Source organism: Lissotriton vulgaris, chromosome 12 (assembly GCF_964263255.1).
Source record: "Lissotriton vulgaris chromosome 12, aLisVul1.2, whole genome shotgun sequence".
NCBI lineage: Eukaryota > Metazoa > Chordata > Amphibia > Caudata > Salamandridae > Lissotriton > Lissotriton vulgaris.
The window spans coordinates 15,208,674-15,236,511 of record NC_141700.1 but is presented as its reverse complement, the minus strand read 5'-3'; the positions used below and the strand labels follow the sequence as shown (position 1 = coordinate 15,236,511).

The 27,838-nt window shown below is 51.4% G+C and overlaps 1 protein-coding gene across 1 annotated transcript in view; it reads left to right on the top strand.

The window, feature by feature from the left end:
- Window positions 1–27,838, top strand: part of LOC147673064 (solute carrier family 71 member 1-like) — an 80,183-nt gene that overhangs the window by 19,304 nt on the left and 33,041 nt on the right. Inside the window, exon 2 of the mRNA XM_086946746.1 lies at window positions 14,621–14,716. Coding sequence (XP_086802872.1) covers window positions 14,621–14,716 — 96 coding nt within the window. The remainder of the gene's footprint in view (window positions 1–14,620; window positions 14,717–27,838) is intronic.

Genomic DNA, 27,838 nt, shown 5'->3' with positions numbered 1-27,838 from the left:
TACCTGTGCAGACTCCAGTGGAATCAGCACTGCTTCCTGGAGCCTCCTTCTTACCTGTGTAGCCTCCAGTTGAATCAGCACTGCTTCCCGGAGCCTCCTTGTTACCTGTGCAGCCTCTTGGTGAATCAGTACTGCTTCATGTAGCCTCCCTCTTCCTGGTGCAGCCTCCGGTGGAGTCAGCACTGCTTCCAGCAGCCTCCTTCTTACCTGTGTAGCCTCCAGTGGAGTCAGCACTGCTTCCAGCAGCCTCCTTCTTACCTGTGCAGCATCCAGTGGAGTCTGCACTGCTTCAAGAAGCCTCCTTCTTACCTGTGCAGCCTCTTGGTGAATCAGTACTGCTTCATGTAGCCTCCCTCTTCCTGGTGCAGCCTCCAGTGGAGTCAGCGCTGCTTCCAGCAACCTCCTTCTTACCTGTGTAGCCTCCAGTGGAGTCAGCACTGCTTCCAGCAGCCTCCTTCTTACCTGTGCAGCCTCTTGGTGAATCAGTACTGCTTCATGTAGCCCCCCTCTTCCTGGTGCAGCCTCCAGTGGAGTCAGCACTAGTTCCAGCAGCCTCCTTCTTACCTGTGCAGACTCCAGTGGGTTCAGCACAGCTCTCTGCAGCCTCCTTCTTACCTGTGCAGCATCCAGTGGAGTCAGCACTGCTTCCAGCAGCCTCCTTCTTACCTGTGCAGACTCCAGTGGGATCAGCACAGCTCTCTGCAGCCTCCTTCTTACCTGTGCAGCATCCAGTGGAGTCAGCACTGCTTCAAGAAGCCTCCTTCTTACCTGTGCAGACTCCAGTGGAGTCAGCACTGCTTCAAGCAGCCTCCTTGTTACCTGTGCAGACTCCAGTGGAATCAGCACTGCTTCCTGGAGCCTCCTTGTTACCCGTGCAGACTCCAGTGGAATCAGCACTGCTTCCTGGAGCCTCCTTGTTACCTGTGCAGACTCCAGTGGAATCAGCACTGCTTCCTGGAGCCTCCTTGTTACCTGTGCAGACTCCAGTGGAATCAGCACTGCTTCCTGGAGCCTCCTTCTTACCTGTGTAGCCTCCAGTTGAATCAGCACTGCTTCCCGGAGCCTCCTTGTTACCTGTGCAGCCTCTTGGTGAATCAGTACTGCTTCATGTAGCCTCCCTCTTCCTGGTGCAGCCTCCGGTGGAGTCAGCACTGCTTCCAGCAGCCTCCTTCTTACCTGTGTAGCCTCCAGTGGAGTCAGCACTGCTTCCAGCAGCCTCCTTCTTACCTGTGCAGCATCCAGTGGAGTCTGCACTGCTTCAAGAAGCCTCCTTCTTACCTGTGCAGCCTCTTGGTGAATCAGTACTGCTTCATGTAGCCTCCCTCTTCCTGGTGCAGCCTCCAGTGGAGTCAGCGCTGCTTCCAGCAACCTCCTTCTTACCTGTGTAGCCTCCAGTGGAGTCAGCACTGCTTCCAGCAGCCTCCTTCTTACCTGTGCAGCCTCTTGGTGAATCAGTACTGCTTCATGTAGCCCCCCTCTTCCTGGTGCAGCCTCCAGTGGAGTCAGCACTAGTTCCAGCAGCCTCCTTCTTACCTGTGCAGCCTCTTGATGAATCAGTACTGCTTCATGTAGCCTCCCTCTTCCTGGTGCAGCCTCCAGTGGAGTCAGCGCTGCTTCCAGCAGCCTCCTTCTTACCTGTGCAGCATCCAGTGGAGTCAGCACTGCTTCAAGCAGCCTACTTACCTGTGCAGCATCCGGTGGAGTCAGCACTGCTTCAAGCAGCCTCCTCCTTACCTGTGCAGCATCCGGTGGAGTCGGCACTGCTTCAAGAAGCCTCCTTCTTACCTGTGCAGCATCCGGTGGAGTCAGCACTGCTTCCAGAAGACCCCTTCTTACCTGTGAAGACTCCAGTGGAATCAGCACTGCTTCAAGAAGCCTCCTTCTTACCTGTGCAGACTCCAGTGGAATCCGCACTGCTTCCTGGAGCCTCCTTGTTACTTGTGCAGACTCCAGTGGAATCAGCACTGCTTCCTGGAGCCTCCTTGTTACCTGTGCAGCCTCTTGGTGAATCAGTACTGCTTCATGTAGCCTCCCTCTTCCTGGTGAAGCCTCCAGTGAAGTCAGCGCTGCTTTCCGCATCCTCCTTCGTACCTGTGTAGCCTCCAGTGGAGTCAGCACTGCTTCCCGCAGCCTCCTTCTTACCTGTGCAGCCTCTTGGTGAATCAGTAATGCTTCATGCAGCCTCCCTCTTCCTGGTGCAGCCTCCAGTGGAGTCAGCGCTGCTTCCAGCAGCCTCCTTCTTACCTGTGTAGCCTCCAGTGGAGTCAGCACTGCTTCCAGCAGCCTCCTTCTTACCTGTGCAGCATCCAGTGGAGTCAGCACTGCTTCAAGCAGCCTCCTTACCTGTGCAGCATCCGGTGGAGTCAGCACTGCTTCAAGCAGCCTCCTTCTTACCTGTGTAGCCTCCAATGGAGTCAGCACTGCTTCCAGCAGCCTCCTTCTTACCTGTGCAGCCTCTTTATTGAATCAGTACTGCTTCATGTAGCCTCCCTCTTCCTGGTGCCGCCTCTGGTGCAGTCAGCGCTGCTTCCAGCAGCCTCCTTCTTACCTCTGTAGCCTCCAGTGGAGCCGGCACACTTTACCTGCCACCTAGGAACCCGGACCAAGAAAACCCTCAGGAGCACGCAGCTATGGCTCCCGGCCCCATTCTGGAAATATACGCCACTGAGCATTCCCATTCCCATCACTGGATGGGTCATTCCTCGTTCACACTGTCCCATCGCCTTTGACGCCCTAAGCAGTCCAGTTTCCCCCAATATACCTCATATTTATTTTTCCTGGTGTTGCTGTACGCCATCTGTCCCTTCAGCTTCACATCTATCACTATCCACGGGGAATTTGTCAACACTTATTACAGGCAATTGTACACATGCATGCTTATTTTAAATGTCCTGATGATGATCCATGTATTGTTTATATGGATCGAAACGGCGTCGACACGCTATACACCTTATGCACTGCTCTAAATTGCCATTTAATGTGTAAAGGTGTTCCCTTGCGATTTGTTTGTTACATTCAAAATGTTGTGTTTAACAAACCTACAGCCTTACCCGAGCCTTTTGTGTTTTCCATTGTTTGTCCCTCCTGGTCTAGTAGGATGCAGGCTTGTGTCCCACTTACAAAAATTGTTTATCTGTATTGCTCCTATTTGATTCAAAAATAATAAATATCAGACCTCTGTCCGGCTGGACAAGTTCTATTATTATATTACTGGCAGCGTCAATAGTCATTCTCCCGTTGCTATTGTTGTTTCTCTAAGGACTGCTGTTCTCAAAAATAGCTTAATTCCCAAGGTCCCTGGTAGACCTTACTTGGGTTCCCTTGTCTCTTTACAATATGTCCAGTGGAGTCGGCACTTGTTCCTGCAGCCTCCCGTTTACCTGTGCAGCCTCTAGTGGGGTCAGCACTGCTTCCAGCAGCCTCCTTGTTATCTGCACAGCCTCTAGTGGAATCGTGACTGCTTCCAGCAGCTTTCTTACCTGTGCAGCCTCCAGTGGAGTCAGCACTGATTCCCGTGCAGCCTCCAGTGGAGTCAGCACTGCTTCAAGCAGCCTCCTTCTTACCTGCGCAGCCTCCAGTGGAGCCAGCACTGCTTCCAGCAGCCCCCCTCTTTCCAGTGCAGCCTTCAGTGCGGTCAGCACTGCTCCCATCAGCCCCCTTCTTACCTGTGCAGAATCCAGTGAAGTCAGCACTGCTTCTGCAGCCTCCTTGTCCCCTGTGCATCCTCCAGTGGAGTCATGACTGCTTGCACAGCCTCCTTGTCCCCTGTGCATCCTCCAGTGTAGTCAGCACTGCTTACCTTGCCCTATCTGTTACCTGTGCTGGACTTCTATTCCAGCAGGCCCCAAGTACAATTATCTGCTCATATCGATAACACGTGAACACATTAACGGCAAATCATAGACCTCGAAACATAGACGACCAAAATCTCAATCTTATTATCTCGGCAGCTCCCCACACCTCCTTTGACCTCCACTTAATCTCCCTATCCAGCCCTTCCCCCGAGCACGCTAGATGTGCAGAGAAGTGTGCCTGGCTGGACTTAGCAATTACCCCTGCTTGATTTTCGTGTTTGGGAATATTTCGTACGGTCAAGCATTTGTCAGTCTGAGCCTTGGAGGCTGTTGTGTTATAAGACTGCTTTGAAGTCTGTTTTTCGTGGACATGGTTTCCCATGCATAGTGTTCATTAGGCCAATCCCAGTATTCTCCAAGAGTCCTCCCAGCCCTTCGGTCATGAGCTCGGGCAGACTCGCTGCTTGTGTTCAGGATTTGTTCCATCGTCCTCACCAGACTGGCGGCCACTTCTCCGTTCCTCTGTACTTTTGAGCGACTGCTCCAGCGAGGCTCTGCCCGCCCGCCCGCCCGCAAGCATAGTGCCGATATCGGCACACTCCCCAGACCTCTCACAGTAATAAATGTAATAAATAGACACAACACAATTTTGGTAGAGAAAATTGCTGCAGGTTTATTTGCATTACAATATGCCAACATGGTGGGTTAACTTACGGGCGATCGCAGGGCAGGCCGCCTTTGGCCGCCTGCGCCTGCCCACCTGATGAGCCATAATACCCTGTAGCCCTAACCAACCGGTATTGTGATTTTGGGGGAGGAGATAGCCCCTCCCTCCGGCGGACCGCCAGTCCACCCCTTACTCACGCCCCTCCCCGCTACGGGGGGGGGGGGGCGGGGAGTTGCAGGCAACCCCCGATTGCTCAGGTCCACAACCACCCGTGGGACTAATGGGGCGTCGTCGCTCCTCCAGGATCTCACGCGAGGACCTCCCTGGGGATAATTGGCTTTAGCACCCTTACTGTGCTCCTGTAGAGGGTACCCTTCTGTACCTTACAGCCTTTGGATCGCTCTGTAACTCCGCCACAGCACTGGCTGTGGCCACCGTCACCCCAGGGCCCCCAACCACTATAGACCTAGTTACCTACACCCTGCTGATTCCAAGGTCTCCCCCAGATCAAGCAAGAAAGGGTCCATTTCCCCTTTGGACAGGTGTATCCCCTCTGGATCTAAACACCCTGTGGACTCTGCGTACAGTAACCCATACCGGCTAAACCAACCCCCTATTTTCTAAGACAACTTCCACCCTGCAAGGCTGTCCACTAAGGCTATAGGGTGGGAGAATTCCCATATGTTTAGTGATACTCGACTCTGTGATACTTGATTTATTGACCTCAGCAAATGAAATGCGTAGTGGATATGAACCTGTGGCCAGGAGGTCGAACACAAGTCCTAACAGTTCTGCCGCTCAACTTGCCTATGAACATGAAACCCAGGGCCACATTCTGGCCTCTAACCCTTACTTGGACATGCCTGGCATCGCTTAATTAAGTTCCGTGGCCACCTAGTTACCGAGCCCAGGGTCGCCTTCTGGCCTCTAACCCTTACTTGGACATGCCTGACATCGCTTTATTAATTTCCGTGGCCAACCTAGTCACAAATGGTAAAATGAGGGACAGAAAATTAAAAGACAACTGAGATGATCGTTAGCTAGACCCAATACGGAGTGATCCTATGAAATGAGGTCGGGGTCACCACACCCTGCATGTGATACAGCTCAGTGTTACTTTGCCATGCCCCCTACCCAGACCTTGATATCACCATAAACCCCTGCTGTGACCAGGCGGCGGGCACCCAGCGGTACCTGTCAGTCCTAATTTACACCAACTCCTTGCCGGCTTGCGGCACTCCCTGCTGCAGGAGTCTAGTTGCGGCCCCTATTCGCCCCACCTGACCCGCAATGCTTGCACTGCTGAAGATGTGTGGTTACCCCTCATCGGGGTCGGTGGAACGTATAACATGCGCACTTGAATGCACAATATATGTGGTGTTGTGCCGGAGTAGGGATATCAGAACCTAATAGTAACTGTGCCTAGGGCATGTGTTAATGTCCTAAACTGTAAATCTTGAGAAAGCACGACCTATGCTAGAATCACTGTGACATCTGGCTTACGCATGGTGCAGCACCAATTGGCCCATCACATCAGCTTTACAAACTCAGGAGCAAGCCTGAGCTGGTTACCCCAGGTCCCTGCTGCACACGCCTTAACCTAAGGAGCTCTTCCCAACGGAGCCATCTGTATCCAACTTGAAGTGTGTCAAATGAAGCGAAACCAGGCCCCCTTAAGGCTAAAAGGATGGCCTGGGCCGAAGGCAATTGTCAACCATGCTCTTGACTTACTGAGTGAAACAACCTTATTAAACCACCTATCCAAATATAGTACAGGAGAACTCGCTGCTGAAAGTTCTGTGGAGGGGACTAGCCGCGCTTACGGAAGTCCAGACTTGACTTTCTCACCTTGAGGGATTAAACAAGGTACACAATGGACAATAGCGTTGCCCGTGACTACCTGGACAGGCCCTTTCCCCTGCTGTATGCAAACCCCATAGTGTGTCACAAGTACTGATCTTCAGAGAAATCTGGAAAAGTCCCCTAGGCACCCCCCAAGAGTACCATACAAGTCCTCTGGCCATCTGCACATGTGGTTACTCCTCCTGTCACCTGTGAGCTGAGGCCAGTAGTTGCATAAGGTAATTAAGCACAACTGTGGCTGATGTGTATAGATGTCATGGTAATTGCAAAAACCGCCATACTTAACAATGCATCTACTCTCCCCTACAAGAGGTCTGAACCGGGCTGTCAACTTATAATACATACAGAAACAGCACTGTGGAAAGACCGGAACAGCACACCCTCCACAGGCAACCGTTAACGTCAAAACAATAGAACAACAGTTCCCTAGCACCTGGACTGTGCATGCAGGCGTCCGCGACGCAAGCCAATGATTCGCATGACTTAACCAATCTAGCGCTGAAAATGTGTCCTATCCTTGACTTGTATCACCAGTCGATAATGATATAGTGATGGACTTGCGATTGACTCCAAGGACATGTTGAAATCCTTTGATCTATCTGCTGGAAACCATAGAGCCATACCCTTGAACGGTGTTAGCGAGTAAAGACAACATGCATTCATGTACACATGCATGTCTCACGACCCTGTTGGTATAATGCACGCTATGACCAGACGTAGCTGCATTAAAATCTAATTACCAATATGCATAATAAGCGTTCCATGGCACCGAAAATGCCAGGCATAGACAACATTGCTAAGCATTTCCACAGGTGAATCGCCTATAGAGCTGCAGCCTGGCCTTCCCCCTTTCCTCCACAGCCCTTGTCTCCCAAACCCTTAGATGTGGTGGAGCCGTGACAGTGGAAATCTGGATACCTCTCCCATGCTCAGGGGGCCCAAACCTCCTTGCTGTTGGAGATTAGAATGGGCGCCCAGTGCGCCTGTGTCCTGTCTGACGCCACGCGCCGCCACCCCGTGCAAGACCCAAAATCCAGAATTGATCATTGGAACACGTGGTAGTGGTATGAAAATCGGGACTGCATGTCACGTACAATTATTGGAAAGTAAAAGGGGTGCCAACCCTGAGCCATTACTCGAAGTCATCACACAGCGGCGCACACGTTGTTCCGGAAGGCAAGGGGCACTGTGTATATGAGGGACCCCGAAATACCGACCTAACTTAACTACTAGTGTGTCGCAGCATGTGCTGCACAAGAACACGCGCTAGTAAACTGTAATCATTGGCAAATCCTGCCTGCGAGAAAAAAGGGGGGGGGGGAGAGCGCCCTGGCCAACCATGCTGCCTGCCAATCCCATGAATCCCTCAACTACGGAGAAAATTGACATGTCCGAAAGCCCACTGTTTCCCCTGTGTCTGGGTTGCCTCAATGACTGCACGCCTCGAGTTGCTCTGCCACCACCCCGATCACAGTACTTACTTACACAGGCACAGTGTCGGACTTTTGAGCTTCGGTGCGTTCGAGTAACAGTACGTAATTCTGCTTGCAAAGAGAAAAGGTAGAATGGTAATGCCCCAGGCGCGTCCTGCGACCCCTCCCCGGGGTGTTCGGCACCCCCAAAAGCACTTAACAAGGAACAGCATTCTCCTGCTTCCATTCCAAACTGCCCTTCTCTAAATGATACCTGCATACTTGATCCGATTTTCCTGAAATGAGAAAACAGGTTACACTCCATTCCTGGACGTGCTGACCCAGAACCCCACACACTGGCCCCAGTGTGCTCTTCCCCTGTACCTGCGCCGAGCCCTGGCAGGCCAGCCTGCTAGACGTGGTTTGATCATCTGAGAACGAAACCCGTGCGTTTCTGGAAGAGAGAACAAATCCATGAAACAGCCTATAACAGCATTGCCAGGTAAGCATATTGCTAACTCGATCGCAAGGATCAGAGCCCCTTACTTGAGCACCAGTTGCTTTACAAAAGAACACATTCAATTATGGCACAGGGGATGCATGATTTGCCCAGACTCAGCCGTTGCTTTCCATGAGAACACACCAATTATTGCCCAGAAAATAAATAATTTGTCTAGACTCATCGGTTGTTTTACCAGAGAAAACATCCAATTATTGCACAGGAGATACCTGCTATGCTCAGACTCACCAGTTGATTACGCCCATGGGTGGAACCTGCGCATCCCCCCCAGGCGAGGCGCAAGGAGAACGGAACATTCGCCCCCCCGTTGCATTACAATTACATATCGCTCATGGGGTGGAACCTGTGTTCTCCCGCACGAGGCGAGGCGCAAGAAGAACTAAACATTTGCGCGCCCCCCCTTGCAACGGCCGACATGGAAGAGCACCAAGATGCTATATAGCGCGGTCTCCGTCAGAGCGCCCCACAACAGGAACAGTAATGACACCTGGGGAGACAACCACAAGTGAACAAATCACAAAAGCAAAAGCCAAGTCACATGAGGCCAAAGCGACAAATGTGAGCAAACAAAATACAAGAGGTAGAAAAAAGAGAAATGCGCGCAAGCCACAAAAGCGCACCAAGTACCAGCAGAGGTAAAATACTGCATCAAATGGCAGACACAAAAGTTAGCCTCCATCGTGAACCTGGTTGTCCCAGACCCTCGCACACTGACCCCAGTGTGCTATGACCCTTATACCTGTTGATACCTCAGGTGGCCCCCCCCATGTGAGTAGGGCGGTTTTCAGCGCGGTTCCTGCATTTGAGACATAAAACATCCATTAGAAGCCCTCCCCCCCCCCCATATACAAATATGGATTCTCTGCAATAGGACAGGGTCCGTCAATGCCCCCACGCTGCTGATCACATGCCATGAGATGGTGTTGTCCCCTGCCCCTTGTGCGGAGACTCCACATGCAGGCTGGAGATCGCCATAGATAAGCTACATTCAGCACACTGGTTGTAGTGAACCCTGCTTTTTAAATAATTCAGAAGAACAGGCACAAAAGCAGCTGCCAGTCCCTCAACAAGTTGGAATGACCTCCCAGAAATGTATGTTTTGATTTGAAGTCTGGTTGTGACAGGGCATGTGTCAAACAGACCCATTGCCAACAATATACCCAGAATGGCCTTTAGGCAAACCCTTTTTGACCAAAGGCATAGTTTGACCATCCTCTTTCAGCCAATGGCTATAGACTGGTAATAACGTTATAGCTCAGCCCAGTGCAATAATTTTTTTTTTGGTAGATTTTATATAGCGCGAACTTGACCCGAAGGTAATGGAGCGCATTACATGCTCACCAATTACGTTACACAAGGACAACATTTCACCTAATGTTATTGGCTGTTTGGGCATATACTTCCTCCTCCACTTACATTGAACTCCACGTGGGACTATTTTGGAACTAAAGCCTTCTTTGTATGCTTCTGCCGTCGTCCTCCTATGTGTATCACTCTAATAATTGAAGACTGCATTAGCACATTAAACTCACTCCCGTTGGCATTGCCAATGCTTGTTTGACGTGATACTGTAAATGTCCTTCAACAGAAGTTGCTAAACAGGAGATTCCCCAGGATTTCACTTCACCAACCCAAGACTTCACTCCATCAAGTCTGTTGGCTTCATTTGCAGCTGTGACGTATTCTTTAGAAGGCTAGTGTGCTGAAAGATGTAAATAATATGCACCTTCCTGCTATAAGTGTGCTAGTACACAGAGCTCAGTGCAGAATCAATTAAAGCTACACTTTTCAGAAAACAGGACTTACCCAACGACATTCTTCACGGAAGGCCCTGACGCAAACTGAGCTCTGCGCCTAGGGTGATGCTAAAAACAACACAACCATCTACTTGATGGGGGAAAAAATGGCGGTCAACATCCGGGTCCGATATGGCGCGAGCAGTCATTTATTGGCCTAGGTCCATAAAGAAAATTTAAAAAAAATTAAATTAACTAAGATTATTCCACTTTAGATCAAGGCGTTGTTGTTTTATAATGTACAATGAGAAACATCTGTGGCGTTTTCTGAATAAGGTCCCTATTTTCTCCGAAGAAAATTACCGATTAAACAATGTGTCACTGCTGAGAATGGTAAAAGCATGCACCGTTCTTTAATGTGCACTTAATATGACACTTAATAATGTGATCGCCCTCCCTCCGCCCCGCGCATTGCCTCACAATCCGCGACTGCCGGAGAGCTGAACCCTGCCCATTCCCAGGGCAAAATGTGAACTACCGAAGGCTCCGAGGGGGGCCAAGCCGGGGGCGGGGGGGAGGGAGGGAGGGAGAGACCAGAGTGGGCCGGGCAGAGCCAAGGTGCAGTGAAAACACTAGTGGCCCCTTACATGCAGTCATAGATTAACCCGCTGTGGAAAAGCCCGGGACAGCAGGCCGTTCCCAGAAGCACCGGCCAAATCCTGACGCGCCCACCCTCCCGCCACCGCCCACCCCCCCGGACCCGCGCGTGAGGCACCAGCGGAGGGCCCGCAGTAGCGAGAGCCCCCGGTGCCCCGACTAGGCCTCTCCGCCCGCCCCCCCATCTCACTGCTCGACACCGCACACAGGCCACCGGGGAAGGCCCGGCCTGTACACCCGGCAGGACCAGCGCGCAGCACCGCAGACCACCCCCGTAAAGTCGGCATATCTGCCCGTCGAGAGACATAACGCGCACCCCAGAGCGAGCCACCGCACCGATGAACTCCAAGCGTGGAGCTCCTCCGCCCGCACACCCGTCCCCACCTCCCCTGATAGCTCCCCCCCCCCCCCACTGCACATAATTAAAACACAGCAAAAAAGGCTGGGGACCCCAGGAGCAGGGGGGGAGGGGTCGCAAAGGAACTCGCGGTAAACACCAAAAAACAGCGTCCGGGCCCCCAGGTAGTAGGGGCACTGCCGACCAGACACAGGAAAATCAGGCGCTCGGAGGGCGGGAGAGGTATAAATACCTCTCCCCCTCCCCCCCTCTTCCTGGAAGTGACATCACAGGGGACCCACTCGGGTACCCCAAACACTGCAATGCTGGCGAATGTGCATCTTGTGGCACTTAGGCTGCCCCGGGCCCCCGCAGGGGGCCCTCCTAAGAGGGCGGCCACCCTATCAGTGGTTGGGGAAGGTCTACCCTGGAGTTCATTTGCTGCTCCTCCTGCTTTGGTGGGGCAGCAGCACAGGGGCGGCCTAACAACCACTTGGAACCAAGGGCCTGCACACGGAACAAGACCAGAGGTTCCTGGCAGAAGCAGAAAAACGAGCAAAAAGCTGGACTCAAATGCCAATTTTATTAAACATATATCCTTGAATAAAGCATAAAGGTATCAAAAGGTGAATCGGACGCGTACTCTAAGCCCCTGTGATCACAAGGCTTTGTCTTCACTTCTTCCTGCCACCGAGTGCACTTGAGCGCTGCAAGCTTGTTTCATCGAGTTGTTTTTTGTAAATTACCAATCCTTGAGGTAGTATTTGTGGCTCCTGCTCTTGGTTGACTGTAGCCTAACTAGCAGGCAGCACAGTGATCTGACCACTAGTGCCCCATGTTGCTCTTCAGATCGCTCACAGGCATTGAAGAAGAAGGGTGACCGAAAGGTGGTGAAATGGCATTACACCAAGGGAGTGTGTCATTTCAGCTGTGTGAGGCATACAACTCCTGGGACTCTGTGGTGGGGGCTCGGTATTGCCACACCACTTCTGCAGTGCTCGGAGTGCATCAGAGCGATGAAAATGAGAACAGAAGGATAAGCCCCATCTCATTTCCTTCGGATTCATTAGAATTAACAAAGAGCTTACAATCGTTCTGCATCCCCGCAGAAGCCACAGAGAATGATCGAGATCGAAGGAGTGTCATTTAAAGACGGCAGGGTTCACCAATGGTGCTTGAAGGAATGGCTGAGCACCTTGTCTCGTAGATGTTGGTATGTACTTCATGAATAAACCATGCGGTGCCAGCAGAAAGTACAGAAAAATGAAGGGAGGTGGATCCTGAGCAAAAATAGGTCAAACGCAGAGCTCTGAGGTGGCTTCCAAGGAGTGCTTGGATTCAGTCGCTTAGTTCGTCTAGGAGGCGAGGTCCTCTTCTAGATCTGACGAAAGGGCAGTTAAATGCCACAGAATTACAGACTCTTGGCAGGGGAGGTCTGTGGTGATGGCAGACCCCGGGCGCCCATATGGATTATACTGAGGGATCTTCTACAATTTGTTTTACTCTGAATCCCCCTCATCTCTTAACTTCTCCGTTAAAGGAAGTGCTGGTGAGACATGTTGGGGACCCCACTTTGAGAAGTAGTTTTTCTGGTCATTGCTCGCCCGCCACTCTGCTGACCTCCAGTTGCTCCTGCAGCTCTCCCAATGGACAGCTTGCTTCCTGCCTTATCATGGTCTTCCGCAGCCTGTAGATTAAATAGAAGCCCTGACCCGTTCATGTCAAGCGTTTCTTCCATCTGCTGGATATATCGGTCCACCTCTGGCTGTAAATACGTTTCGAGAGGATACAAAATCCCCATTTTATATTAGCACGCCCTAGAATAGTTATGGCAGCTCTTACGGCAATTTTTCTTCCCTTGACTTGTCATGTCCGAGAACTGTGAGTGTTGTAGCGAAGGGTGTGTGATCATACAACGAAAGGAGGTGTCATGCTGCGTTGAGTTTGGTCTGGGTCTTGTGCCAGTGTGCAGGTCACAGCGGTGGGTGTAAGATACTCCAATGTGAAGGCGAGGTGGGTCTCTGGCCAGTCGGTCAGAGCTGTAAAGGTAAAGGGCACCCTGCTACTAATGGGAAGTTCCTCTAGGCAGGGAAATAATACTTAGCGTAAATTCCTAAGGCAGCTTCAGAAAGTCACAATAAACCAATGCAATTCTAGTACCAGCTCCCAGACGCTGCAGCCGCTTCACAACACAGATACATACCTTTGTATTGAAAGCCAATATACAAGGCTCATCTATGGAAAACGTCTGAACAATAATTGTGAGGAAAAGATAAAAAACATATCGGACATATAGATAATGTTTGGACTGAATTTTCAGGTGTTGCTCATACCAGTATATGTATATATTATGACTGTTGAGTACGAATGAAGAGAAGGATGTGGTGTGTATGTGGTTTCTTCTAGTTTTAACTATGAAATACGGAATATATCATTATCAATAAATACATTTTTTTTCTTACTTATTTGACTTTGTCTCTCCTGGAATTGCATTGGTTCATTGTGACTTTCTGAAGTCGCCCTAGGAATTTACGCTAAGCAATCTGTCAGAGCTTCGAGTGTGCCTCAGTGGTTGTGGGAATAAAAGTTTGAACATGTGCCAGCTCTACGTTCCTGTGCTGTCACCGGTAGCCTCAGATTATTAGTTTATGTGGCTCGGCTATGGTCGGATTCTCACATGGCGCCTGTTAATGGACGCCCTGGGATTTTATCCTGAGGACAGACTCCTGTTCCTGCAAGCACAAAGACGAGGGACGCCCAGGTTTGTCGTTGATCCACCTTGTGTGTTGGCAGCAGCACCACTCCTGCAGCTGATGGGACTAGCATTTTATGCAGTGAGCGGTGGGTGCTTGACCAGCCCGGGCCAATCTGATCACCGTTTTATGGCATGATGCCCTGCTCCATGTGAAAGCAAAGACAGGATGACTTACTCAGAGCTTACTCATCGCAGTCAGGCAGTAGTAGCTGGGGCATCCCTCGGAATCGGTCCCTGCACCCAACCCCAGGAAGGGCTCAGCAGCAACAAGCATCATTGAAACACTTAAAACTCCCATATACTGGAAACCTGATTTGGTTAATTCTCAAAGCTCCCCTGGAGTGTGTAATCCCCTTTAAAATACTTTGATGGGTGCTGCGGTTGCTCCTAGCTTTCTTTTTTCTCTGCATGTTTTTGACTCTTTAGGCTGGAACAACTCGCCTCACCTGTCTTCAGGTAGTTGGGAAGCAAGTCCGGGAGTTACGGGCAGATTTTTAGGCATATGTTGTCACGCTTAAATTGTGATGGGGGGGTGGAACAGCTGAACTGATATTATTTTGAGGTATTTAAACCTCCCTTGGACATAAGAAACTCAAGGTGTGGACCTGAGGGGGGTTGCTAAGTTAGATTTTATCTATAGTCGTGAGATAGCCTAATTCCCTAAATGAATGAAAACATTTTATAAGGCATTGTGTTGATTTGTGGTTCACAGTAGAATTTGTAACCAGACATCAGTGCCAGAGCAGAGGTTTTGTGGCTGCTTTGCTTCTTGTAAGAATTCCCGCTAAGGGGTCTATGTGTACCTTGCCTGTGCTCAGCTATGTCCGCTTGTATTCCATATATTGCACTAATGGCTTCTCTCTCCTCTTCCCCCCCCAGCGGCTGGGGATTGGCGAGCCCAGCGTCTACCATGCCGTGGTTGTTATATTTTTGGAGTTCTTTGCCTGGGGTCTACTTACGACCCCCATGTTATCGGTAAGTAGTGCTTGTTTTCTCTCTTTTGTCATAAATCGTGAGGGTTCTGTTGCCTAGTGTCGTGGGCAGGCATCCAGACATTCCTGCCAAGGATCAGCTTGGTTATTCTTCCGCGATGGTTTCCAGTCTTGGTCAACTAAGTTCCAACCCTGGCCAGACTTTAAGATCACCACTGGCAACCTAGATTCCCATTAATATTCATGGTTGGTAAATCTATGCCATGTGGATAACCTGAAAACCCGGCCTGGATCTGGCAGCGGTGGACTAACTTTGCACGACCCTCTTTTAGTCTAGTGGTGGCCACATTGGTCAAACTCAGGCTGGATTGGCTATAACCTCAGTGCCAAGATGTCACATTGAAGTTTGTTATATTGTCATCTCATTAAGCACATGCTTCTAGGCTGTGTTTGTATGTATTTGTATTGGATCACTGAAATAATATCGACGGACACAATATCGACTTGCCAGAATATCGTGGACAAAATATCGACAGTCAAAATATCGAGTTTGTATCTACAAACAGGTAAGTAGAAAAATATCGAGTACAAAATATCGTTAACAATAATATAGATGTAAAAAATATCGACTTTATTAAAACAGTGTTAAATTAAATTTAAATTACTAAAATATACTTAAAACTACTTAAATTAAATTATAATAATTAAATAATAAATGAAAATAATAAAAATAATTTTTTACAATCTTATTAGTTGACCCTGAACCCTAAAAATACCCCTTTACCCAAAAACCCCAAACTGACCCTGAACCCTAAAAATGCCCCTTTACCCAAAAACCCAAAACTGACCCTGAACCCTAAAAATGCCCCTTTACCCAAAAACTGAAAACTGACCCTGAACCCTAAAAATACCCCTTTACCCAAAAACCCAAAACTGACCCTGAACCCTAAAAATGCCCCTTTACCCAAAAACCCCAAACTGACCCTGAACCCTAAAAATGCCCCTTTACCCAAAAACTGAAAACTGACCCTGAACCCTAAAAATACCCCTTTACCCATGAACTGAAAACTGACCCTGAACCCTAAAAATACCCCTTTACCCATGAACTGAAAACTGACCCTGAACCCTAAAAATACCCCTTTACCCATGAACTGAAAACTGACCCTGAACCCTAAAAATGCCCCTTTACCCAAAAACTGAAAACTGACCCTGAACCCCAAAAATACCCCTTTACCCTAAAACTGAAAACTGACCCTGAACCCTAAAAATGCTCCTTTACCCAAAATGTATCAAGATTATTTAATTACCAATTCATTATTAATTAACAATAACAATAAAGTAAATATATTAGAACATTAGCTGTAATTATTTTAATAAATATTATTTTTTCCAAATTAATTACTTAAAAATAACACAAAATTAAATATATTAAAAATGTACTCTAATTAATGTAATTAACTAATTACAAATAATTAATTAACAATTAATTACTAATACAAAATATGTTCAAAATTATATTAATTAATTAACTAATTAATATTAATTAATTATCAATTAATTATTAATTAAAAATATTAACAAACATATATTAATTAATTATTATTAAATTACTTCCCACCCTATTCCCCTATAAACCCACAACCCGCTACAGAATTACATTACGCAATTATTATAAAAACAAAATTCATTTAATAAAATATTTTATAACATTAATACACACTATTCACACATATTATTACATAAAAATACACTAAAAAATATTATATATTATTAAAAATTCGATATTTTTGCTATCTATATTTTATACAGTCGATATTACTTCACTTACCTGAAAAACAATATTTTTGTAGTCGATATTATGTCCAGTCGATATTTTGTCCAGTCTATATTTAAAACTCGATATTATGTCCAGTCGATATTTTGGAGTCGATATTTTGTCTGTACACCATTTGTATTCATAAATGCACTGAGTGGGGGGCGTGGCCAAGATGGCGGTGTGAGCGGACGTGCTCTGTCGAGCTCCCGCCGCCGGCCGCCGTTTACTGGCATATTCACAGCATTCATCCCGGCCCGAGCGCTTTCCTAGCAAGCCCAACACCGGCACTACTGTGGAGAAGTGCGGGGGAGCGGCATTGCCGGTTCCCGGCGCGTGATTCCCGCCGACCCTGCCCGGAATCGTGGCGGCCACGGCGGCCTGAGGAGAGCAGTGCAGCGAAAGTGAGGCCGTAGTGGGCGGAGTCCGGACGCCGCCTCGGGTGCACCTGGACCAGGCAGCGGCAGCGACGGCAGGCCCGACCCGCGCTGCGGAGCGCGAGGCCCCCCGTGATCCCAGGTCGGGGGCTTCTGCGGGCTTGCCGCACCATCTCGTCGCCTTGGCTGCTTGGCTCTGATAGCCGCGGACTGCACCGGCACCTGCTGGGGGGGCGTGTGGAGGAGCCCGGCGGGTGCCCTGAGAGCGGAGGTGAGGAGCGGGGGTGGACGGGCGGTCCCCCAGCGCCCAGCGAGCCTACCTCTGTGGAGCAGTAACCGCCGGGGGAAGGAGGTGTTCACGCGGACCCCCTCGCGACCTGGGGGTTGGCGGCCCCCGCTGCGAGCACCGGAGGCGCGGTGGGACTGTCGGCGGGCGCTGCACTGGGACGCAACGCGCCTTGATTGGGCCTAGCCTCGTGTCCTTCCCTCATCGCTGGCGCCCGCCTGCAGCGCTGCCCCTGCCGCACAGAGCCCCCTGTACGCTGCTACGACATCGGGACTGGGAACCCGGAGGGGCCCGTCGGCTTGAGCGGCGATTGTGGCCGGAGGGACACGTGGAGACGCTCCCGCGTGCTGTGGGCCTGGCGGGGCCTCCTGCTCTGACGGATTCGTTGGTAGGCGCACGTAGCGCCGGCGGCTGCAGCGCCGGCGGGCCTGACCCGCGCTGCGGTGTGCGAGGCCCCCTGAGATCACTGGACGGGGCTTCTGCGGGCCTGCCGCACCTCCTCGCCCCCTTGGCAGCACAGCCCTGAAGGCCGCGGGCGCCATTTTGGACCGCAACAAGCCCTGCCCGGGACTAGCCTTGCGCCCCCCACCATTCCTGGCTCCAGCAGCTCTGCCCCCATCGCGCTGCGTCCGCCGAGTGCAGCCGCGACATCGGGAAGCACCTTTCATCCCAGCCCGGAGGGTCTTCCCCAGGACCCAGGGGCCTACCCGCGGCCAGCGGAGGAGGTGGTCGACGGCCGCGGCTGGGGGCCCCTGGGGGGCATGTCTGGCGGGAGGACCAAGAAGGACCGCACCATTAAGGACCTCTTCACCCCCACCACCATGGGGAAGCGGAATGGACAAACGGGGCCCAATTCCCGAGGTGACGCGGAGAAGAAGGTGGAGGTCGCGTCGCCCTCCAGAGGAACGGACCCCGAGGGCCCGGTCACGCGGTCCTTCCTGGAATCCCTGTTCTCCAGTTTGCGGGAAGACATCCATGCCCTAAAGAAGGAGCTTCAGGACGAGATCAAGGAGGTCCGCCGCGATACCGACGCCATAGGGGAGAGGGTGGCGGACCTGGAGGCGAAAAGTGACACGCGGGACACTGAAATCGAGGCCCTAAGGCAGGAACTGGCCCGCATACATGACCAACAGGTAGATCTCCAAACGCATGCTGAGGATCTGGAGAATCGCTCCAGGCGGCATAACATTAGGATCAGAGGAGTACAACTATCCCCGGACACGGAGGACCTCTTTCAGTTCACGCGGGGCCTCTTCAACCACATCCTGGGCCGACAGGCGGATGCCCCCTTGCGACTAGACAGAGCCCACCGGACGGGTCCGCCGAGAGCCGGCGCTGCTCACCCGGCGGACATCCTGGTGTGTGTACAGGACTACAGAACAAAGGAGGAGATCCTGAGCAAGGCCCGCCAATTGGACAAGATCACCTTTGGCGACCACTCGCCGACGTTATACCAGGATCTGGCTGCACTCACACTGGAGAAGCGGCGCACCTTTCGGCCAGTGACAGCGGAACTGAGAAAACGCAACGTCTCCTATAGCTGGGGGCACCCTTTCCGCTTGGTGTTTCGGCTAGGCAATGTGCTTCACCAGCCGCGTTCCCTCAGGGACGCTTGCCGCGTACTGGGACTTGACGAGCCAGCGGTCGACGACGGCCCACTGGGTGAAGGGGCCCCCAACGAGGCGACCCCGGGACGCTGGCAACAGCAACGCCGCAGACGCAAACCGAGGCGCCCCGCAGCTGCGGAGATAGAGGAAGGGCAGCGGGCTGCAGTGGAAACCGTGGCGCAGGGCCTGGCGCAAGCGAATAGTGACTGACCGCTGGGAGGGGACCGCACTAGCTCCACAGGTCTTGGCCGGGTTGGATCAGACCGGTCCGGCGGCGGGGGCGAAGGCAGAGTGCTTGTTGGCCTTCCCAGATGGAGACTCTGACTCAGCGCTTACAGCGGAGTGCTAGGGGAGGACCGACCTGCTCGCACTGCTGCCACTGCTTCCATTCTACGGACGTACTCTACCACGGGTCCAGTGGCCTTGAGACTGGACCTGGGACAATATTGGACCTCATTTCTTTACCAGTTGGGGGTGAGAGTTGGGGGGTGATGCAGAGAAGGGGGGAGTTGCTCCAAGGGAGAGGGGGACCCGGGAGAAGGGGGTCGCTCCAGTTGAGCTGAGGTTGGGGGGGGCAGTTGGGGATGGGGGGGTGTTGGGGGAGGTGGGGGAGGGGCGGGTGGGCTCTCCTTGTCCAAGGGATTCTGACATCACGGTAGGAGGCGGTAGGACCCCCTGCGCAGCGTCTCTTGTGGCCTGTTGGTCTATGGCGGCCACCTCCGGGTGGGGATTGGCTTCTTCCTTATTACCCCAGACATGACACGCCACCTAACAGTGCTTTCGCTTAATGTGCGGGGTCTTAATAGTCCAAACAAGCGCAAAGCGATTCTCTCCTGCCTCGAGCGCTCCGAGGCGGATATCTGCCTACTCCAAGAAACACACCTTGTTCGCAGCGATCAGCATAGACTCAAATCACGCGCCTTTCCCTGGCAGTTCTTCTCCTCCTCCCCGAAGAAAGCAGCAGGGGTGGCGATTCTAGTAGCTAAGTCCTTCGAGGGGAGGGTCCTCCAGAAAGAGGCAGAAATTAGAGGGCGACTTTTGCTTTACAGCTTCCAGATTGCAGGCCATACTTTGCTGGTGGGCTCAGTCTATGGCCCGAACGAGGGACAGGAGAGATTCTTACATACGGCACTAGAGACCGTTACGTCCACCACACACACGCACTTGCTGTTGGGGGGAGACCTTAACATTGTGTTTCACAACACGGCGGACCGCTCAGGCCAGAGATCCGGGCAGGTGGGTGCACTCACTGCAGCAGGACACGCGCATGTGGCAGACTTGGGCCTCATAGATCTATGGCGACACACGCACCCCCAGACCATAGCATACACGTACTACTCGGCGGCGCACAAGACGTATGCGAGGCTGGATTATTTCCTGTGCTCCTCTCAACTAGCGCTGCAGGTCGAGGAGGTGGAGATACTGCCAGCCGCGCTCTCGGATCATTCCCCAGTGGTAACGACACTTCGTGTGGGCGCCATGCCAGCTCCGCAACGACACTGGAGGCTGCGAGACGGCCTCTTGCAGTTGCCCGACACCCAAACCCGCCTCACAGCTGCGATTGACCGCTTTTTGGAACACAACGCCAATGATGACACGTCAAAGGCCACTCAGTGGGCGGCCCTCAAGGCGGTCCTCCGCGGGGAACTCATCTCCATAGCCACAGCCAACAACAGGGACAGGGCGCTGAAGCGTGCCGAGCTTACACAACGGGTGGCGGAGCTGGAACAGATGCACCAACGCATGGGGGCGGCGAGGGCTTGGCGCCAATTATGCGCCGAGCGGAAAATGTTGGCAGCTTTGGACCAAGATGTAGCGGAATACGCCGCTATGCGCCTTAAGCACGCCTATTACACCGGAGGCGACCGCTGCGGGAAGCTTCTGGCCAGTAGACTACGGGCGCAAACCCAACGGCAGCAGGTACGCTCCCTCTCGTCGGCTGATGGCAGCCAGATCACGGAAGACGCGGCGATTGCGGCAACCTTTGGCAACTTTTATGCGGCGCTATATGACGCGGACCACCTGGACCCGCTTGCCGGCCCTGCCTACCTGCAGGGTGCGGAGCTCCCCTCCCTCAACCAGGCCCAAGCGGACTTTCTGGAACGGCCCATTGGCCTGGAGGAAGTCATCTCTGCTATTGCCCGCCTCAAGGTGGGGAAATCCCCGGGACCCGATGGCTATACCGCGGCCTTCTACAAGACCTTTTGCCAGCGGCTTGCCCCCCTCTTGCGCGACCTGTTTAACACCTTTGACACGCCTGGGGCCACCCACCCGGACCTGCTGGAGGCGTCCATCTCTGTCATTCCCAAACCGGGCCGTGACCCAGCGATGTGTAGCTCATACAGGCCCATCTCGCTGCTGAACGTAGACTTGAAGCTCTACACAGGCATTCTGGCGGGCCGCATTGCACCATACCTGCAGCAGCTGGTAGACCCTGACCAAGCCGGCTTTATCCCCCAACGGCAGACCAGCGACAACACCAGGCGAGTGCTGCACCTCATTGAGGCAGGGTCGCGCACTAAACCGGGCTGCATGCTCCTCACCATCGACGCGGAGAAAGCATTCGACAGAGTGCACTGGCCCTACCTGGACCAGGTCCTCCGCCACTTCGGCTTTGGGGAGAAACTCCGCCACCGCATCTTCAATTGCTATCGCCGGCCCAATGCTACGGTCAGGGTGAACGGTCATACCTCCCCGAGATTCGACATAGGCAGAGGCACGCGTCAGGGCTGCCCCCTGTCGCCGCTTCTATTCGCTCTATATATGGAGCCGATGGCTCAGCGGGTGCGGCAGCATGCGCTCATATCTGGTATCAAATTTGGTGCCGACGCGCATAAGATCAGCCTGTACGCTGATGACGTCTTGCTGTCCCTTACCGACCCCATGCAATCCCTGCGTGCTCTCTTTGTGGAGCTCCACACCTTTGCTCTGGCCTCGGGTTTCAAAATTAACGAAGCCAAATCTGAAGCCCTGAACGTCTCCCTGAGCCCAGACGTGGTGGCCGAGATTAGATCGGAATTTAAGATGCAGTGGTCGGACGCAACCGTCCCGTACCTGGGTGTTCGCCTGGCTCCTACTGTCAAGGGTACTGCGCGAGTCAATTACGAGGCCCTCACACTCAAACTTCGGGAGCAGCTCCGGCGCTGGAAGCCGCTTACACTGTCATGGCTGGGCAGGATAGCCACAGTCAAAATGACACTGCTGCTGCAGATCCTGTATCTGTTTCAGACACTCCCCTTGAACCCTCCGAAGGGTTGGCTCCAACAAACCCAATCGGAACTGTCACGGTTCATATGGAACGGCCGGCGCCCTAGGTTCAAGCACACACTCGCCACTCTGCCCCCGGCGAACGGGGGGGTCGGCGTGCCCGACCTCACCCTGTACTTTCAGGCAGCACAGCTGCGCACCTTCGTGGAATGGTTCCAGCTGGAGTCCGGCAAACACTGGCTCTTCCTGGACCAGGCAGTGGCCGGCCGTACCCTCCAGGGCGTGCCTTTCCTGCCACGCCGACACCGTCCCCCTAACCTGTACGCCTCTGAAATCACTAGCACCGCCCTGCGCGTGTGGGACAAAGTGGCCGTGGCCAAAGGGCTGACCACCTTCCCCTCACCTATGACTCCCATCTTTGAGAACCCAGACTTCTCGCCGGGCTTGGACCCCGGAGCATTCACGACGTGGCGGACGACGCCCTGTAGAGCGGCGGGACACATGTTCGACATCAAGGGGGTCCTCCCGTTCCAGCGGGTCAAGGCGGATTACGGCGTGGCCGAATCGGAACGCTTGCAATATCTGCAGGTGCGCCACTGGGTGCTCCACCCCTCGATCCAGACCGGGGCCCAACGGCACCTCACGCCCTACGAACGGTGGCTGCTGACGCGCACCTCGGACAAGAAATTGGTCTCAGACCTTTACCAGCAGCTACTTCTCACTCAGGCACACACGTACAACGCGGGTCAAGTCCGGTGGGAAAGGGACCTGGGGAGGCAGCTCACTAGGAAAGAGTGGGAGGGGGTGTACCATAGGGCCAGACACTCGGCGCACCACACCGGGCTTACCGAGACATTGACCAAGGTAGCCACATATTGGTACCACACCCCTGAGAGACTACATCAATGGGACGCCCGAATAAGTGACAGATGCTGGAGGGGGTGTGGGGAACTAGGGACATTGGAACACCTGCTATGGAGCTGTGCGGCGCTGCAACCCTACTGGGACCCTATCCTGAACCTTATTGATGCACACCTGGACACACAGCTGCCGCGCTTCCCAGCATACATTATCCTAGGCCTCCCAAACGCCCTCATGTACCCCCTGAAATCCTGGAGAGGACGCTTGATCGCGCTTGCGCTTGGGGCTGCGGTCCAAAACATTGTGGCCCACTGGAGAGCTATCCAGGCGCCGCAGCAATTGGGGTGGCTTCACCGGCTCTGGACGATCCTGGGAATGGAGAAACTATCACTGGCGGCAGCAGGGAGGGGGGCGGACTTTGCGGAACTCTGGCGGCCATTCCTCACCTTGCTTACCGGGGAGTTTCGGGAGGTGAGCTGCCCACGCTACCTGCGCCTGTTACGCCTGGCAGAAACACCTCTCCCAGACCCCAAGACATACGCCCGTAAGCGCAAGGGCCCTGCGCGCGCAGCACCACCTGATTGTTAATGGTGGACCACAACCAACGGACTAATCCCGGAAATGGACAAGGAGAGGGGAGGGTTGGGTGGGAAGGGTAGGGGGGTTGTTTACAGTTCTTTGTTTCTCAAATTGCACTAGCACTGCTCAGCTTGCACCGTTGTAGCACCTCTTATGACGCGGCCGGCCCAGCTGGGTTGTAGGCGGCTTGCTGTGTTAACAGATGATGTACCCGCTGGCCTCGTGTTGGGTGTCAGAGGGGTAGCTGACCTAGGCCTCCCTGGAGTGGTGACGGCCCCTACAAATGTCTCGGAGGTGCATTTCCTTGCCTATGCTCAATAAAATATTTAATACATAAATGCACTGAGTGTAATGTGCTATTCGTTACCATGATTTTGAGTCATGGCCCATCCCCGCACTCGCGAGGCGAAGCCTCACATGAGTCACGATGCCCCGCCTATATCCATGGCAATAAATAACATATTGCATTCTGTGCTTATTTATTTATTTATTTATTTATGCGATTTTTAAAGCGCTACAATTACCCTTAGGTGTCTCGGCGCTGAGGGCTAGGGTTGATACCAATAAAATAGATCTCTGAGGCAGTATTAGAGTGATTTATGAATAATCATATCATTGGGAAAACAACCATGTCTTTAGCTGCTTTCTGAAGATGATTAGCGTTGGACTGGATTTTATATTAAAAGGAAGGGAATTCCATAGTTTTGCGGCTGCGGTGGTAAAACATCTGTCTCCCCAGTTAACTTTCCTTGTTCTGGGTACGTGAAGCAGATGAGCAGTGTTGGAACGAAGCGTTCGGGAGGTTGCCAAAGGCTTGAGTGAACTCCTAAGAAATTTGGGTCCCACATTATTTATTGCCTTGTAGACAATACAAAGGGCCTTGAATTTCGTGCGACTTCTGACCGGAAGCCAGTGCAGTTGGTCCAGATGTCTAGAGACAGAGCTAAATTTTGGAATGCCCAATAAAACTCTGGCTGAGGCGTTTTGTATCATTTGAAGTTTAGAGATGACCTTTTGTTGTGCGTTGAGGAAGAGGGCATTGCAGTAGTCAGTACGTGAGAACACCAGAGCTGATATTAGTGTTTTTCCTGTAGTTGTAGGAAGATAAGGGAGAAGTTTTTTTATTTTCCTTAAGATGTTGAATGATGATGAGACTACAGCGTTCACATGATGATGGAAAAGGAGTTTATCATCAAATATAACTCCCAAGTTTCTGACTTTACTGACTGGTTGAGGTGGAGTTCCCATTTCCTCCGGCCACCATAAGGGAGACCACAGAGGCTGAATCCTACCAAAGAGCATGACTTCCGTCTTTGAAGAATTAAGTTTTAGACAGTTGGAAGCCATCCAAATGCTGATGGCCCTCATGCCGTCCTTGAAATTTGCTGCTATCTTGGAACCGTTTTTGTGTATGGATAGTACCAACTGGGTATCATCAGCGTATGTTGTTAGGTTGATGTTATAGGCTTTTATTACCCTCGCTAAGTCCGAAACATAGATATTAAAAAGGGTCGGACTTAGCGAGGAACCCTGCGGCACTCCACAAGGTAGGCTGAAGGTAGGAGAGGTAAAAGTACCTAACTTAACTGCCTGTTTGCGGTCAGCCAGGAAGGATGTAATAAGATCTCTGGCTTTGTGTTTGATACCGATGGCCTCGACACGGCCGATCAAAGTGGAGTGATCGACCGTGTCGAAAGCCGCCGATAGGTCCAGCAAAATCAGGACAGCCTGTCCTCCGTTGTCCATCGAAGTTCTTATTTCATCTGCGGCCTTAATCAAGGCAGTTTCTGTTCCATGACCTTGTCGAAAACCGAACTGAGTGTCATCTAAAAGGTCGTTAGTTTGAATGAAATCAGACAGTTGTTTGTTCATGACAGATTCAAAGATCTTAGCTGGGAACGGCAGAGATGCAATAGGACGGTAGCTGGAAGGTAGTGAAGGGTCCAGGGATGGTTTTTTAAGAAGTGGTTTGATTATAGTATTTTTCCAGATATTTGGATATGAACCTGTTGAAAACATGATATTACAGATGTGTGTCAGTGGTATAGTAATGATATCTGGAATAGTGTTAAGAATGGAAGGGTGACAGGGGTCCAGTGGGGAACCAGATTTAATTGACAGAATTAGTTTATGGATGTGTTGTGAATCAATCTTAGTGAATTCCATTAAAGCTGTATTACTCAGGTTTGTTTGTATGTTAGATGAATCAGTGATATTAGAATTTGGAGTGAAATCCTTAAATATAGATGTGACCTTTTCAGAGAAGAAGTCAACCAATGTATTGCAAAGAGTTTGAGATGCTTCGGTGGGTGGATTGGGTGGTTCAGCAAGATGGTTTACTACTTCGAACAGTTTCTTCATGCTGCATTTAGCTTGGTCTATTTGGGTGGTATAATAGAAGTTTTTTTCTGTAGCTATTCTCTGCTTATAGCTATGAAGTGCAGCTTTGTATGTTGTTTTATCTGATGAGTTGTAATGTTTGCGCCAGTGGCGCTCTAAGTTGCGACAGTGTTGTCGTTGAAGTCTAAGTTGTTCAGTAAACCAAGGGGCAGAGGGGGTCTTCCTGTTGTGTTTGGATGTTCTGGGTGGAGCTAATGTGGAAAATGCCCCTTCCAGAATGGAGGTGTATCTGATGGCTGCAGAATTTGGGTCAATTTCGGTGTCTATACCCATGAAAGCATCAGTGAGAATCTGTGCAAGTTGATTATAATCTAGGTTTTTCCAGTCTCTGGTGGTTTGATAGGAGTTCTGAGATGTACTTTTAAGAGCTGTAGTTTTGATTTTGATATCAAAAAGAATGGCAGAGTGATCCGACCATACTAGAGGTAGTATTTTATTCATGGTAATGTGTGGATTATTGGTAAAAATACCATCAAGCGTATGTCCTGCTTTGTGAGTTGGAGCCGTTATCAGTTGTTCAAGTTCCACGGAGAGGAGGTCATTAATGAGCTGGTCAGTGTCTTTGTCCGTCAGGGATTCGAGATGAAAATTAAAATCACCCAATACGGTGTAGTATTTGTGTTCCACGGCTAACTCACTCAGTTGATGGAGTTGTGAAAGAAATGTCGTACGAGAGCCTGGGGGTCGGTACAGAAGGGCACCTGTAAATGTTTGATTGGTGGGAAGCGTCACAGTAAAGGCAAATGCCTCACAGCTCATGTGCTTTAAATCAATAGCTTTAACGCGGAGGCTATTGCGATATATTATTGCAATCCCTCCACCCTTATGCGCTGAGATGCGGCCCTGCCTGTGGACACAGTAATCTTCTGGCATGGCAGCTTTAAAATCTGGTCCCGAAGCGTTGTCTCCCCAAGTTTCAGTAAGAAACAGGAGGTCAATCGCGTAAGTATTAAGCAGCTCTAATATGTCTATTTTATGGCAAGGAAGCGAGCGGACATTGACAAGTGCCGCTTGTATTTGTTTCTGGATTGTCGGTATTGCCGGGTTGGTTGTTTTACAGAGAGTACAAAGAAATGGCCCTCCGATGGGATCAGCGAGTAGGCATATCGGGGGGTCATGCGCCTTATGTAAGGTGTTGTTTAAGTTAAAAAGGTCATTAGCTGTGTAGGCCAACCTTGATGTCTTCAAAGGTGCAGGGGGGATGGCCCTGGGCTCGGTCCAGGCACGGACGGGCACAGACGGGCTTGGCTTAGGCGCGGCTTCGGCGCGCGCCCGGCGCGCCCGCCCGCTGCGCAGTCTGGCCATGACACACATGATATAGGAAGAGGAGGGTGGGAGTCCGGCGCGACTAGAGCGCTGACCCCGCTACTCCCAAGATGGCGCCCACCGCCGCCAGACGCCTGAACAAATCGTCAGAAACGGTGGTAGGAAATGAGTAAAGCGTGTGGAGGGTGTTAGAGTTCCTAATTTAAATTCCCAGTTATTCCGAAGTAAAAAGCCCCCAAAATACAATTTATCGATCTGTTTAAAAAATTCTTCCTACATAGATAATAAACGCTACTAAAATAATGCAGTCACAGTTCTAGTTCACAGGCAACAAACGATTAGCTCGCAGCCCCAGTTGCAATCACAGGGGAGAGCTTCTAAGGCTTCTGCATAAATGCTTTATGCCATTGCATTTTTTCATGTTTATTTGGTTTACAAATGTATTTAACCAGGACTGTAAAGGTTAAAATTGTGCCTCACTGTAAAATTACACTCAACAGGTATCTGACTATTAGGAGGTCGATGTCCTCGTGTAAAATAGTTTTACGTCCAATCGCTCAGTCAGTAAAAACAGTTTTTCGTATGTCCCTTTCATGTACTGTTGGCAATAAACTCACACTTGACATTTGCCTTGTAGTAATTATTATTAATATTTAGATCTTGTAGAGCGCATGGCTACCCAGAGGGTTTCCCAGCGCTAAGCAGCGGGCAAGAGAGCTCTAAGAGACCTCCGAATAACCAGGCTTTCAGCTCCTTGCGAAAGGTGAGC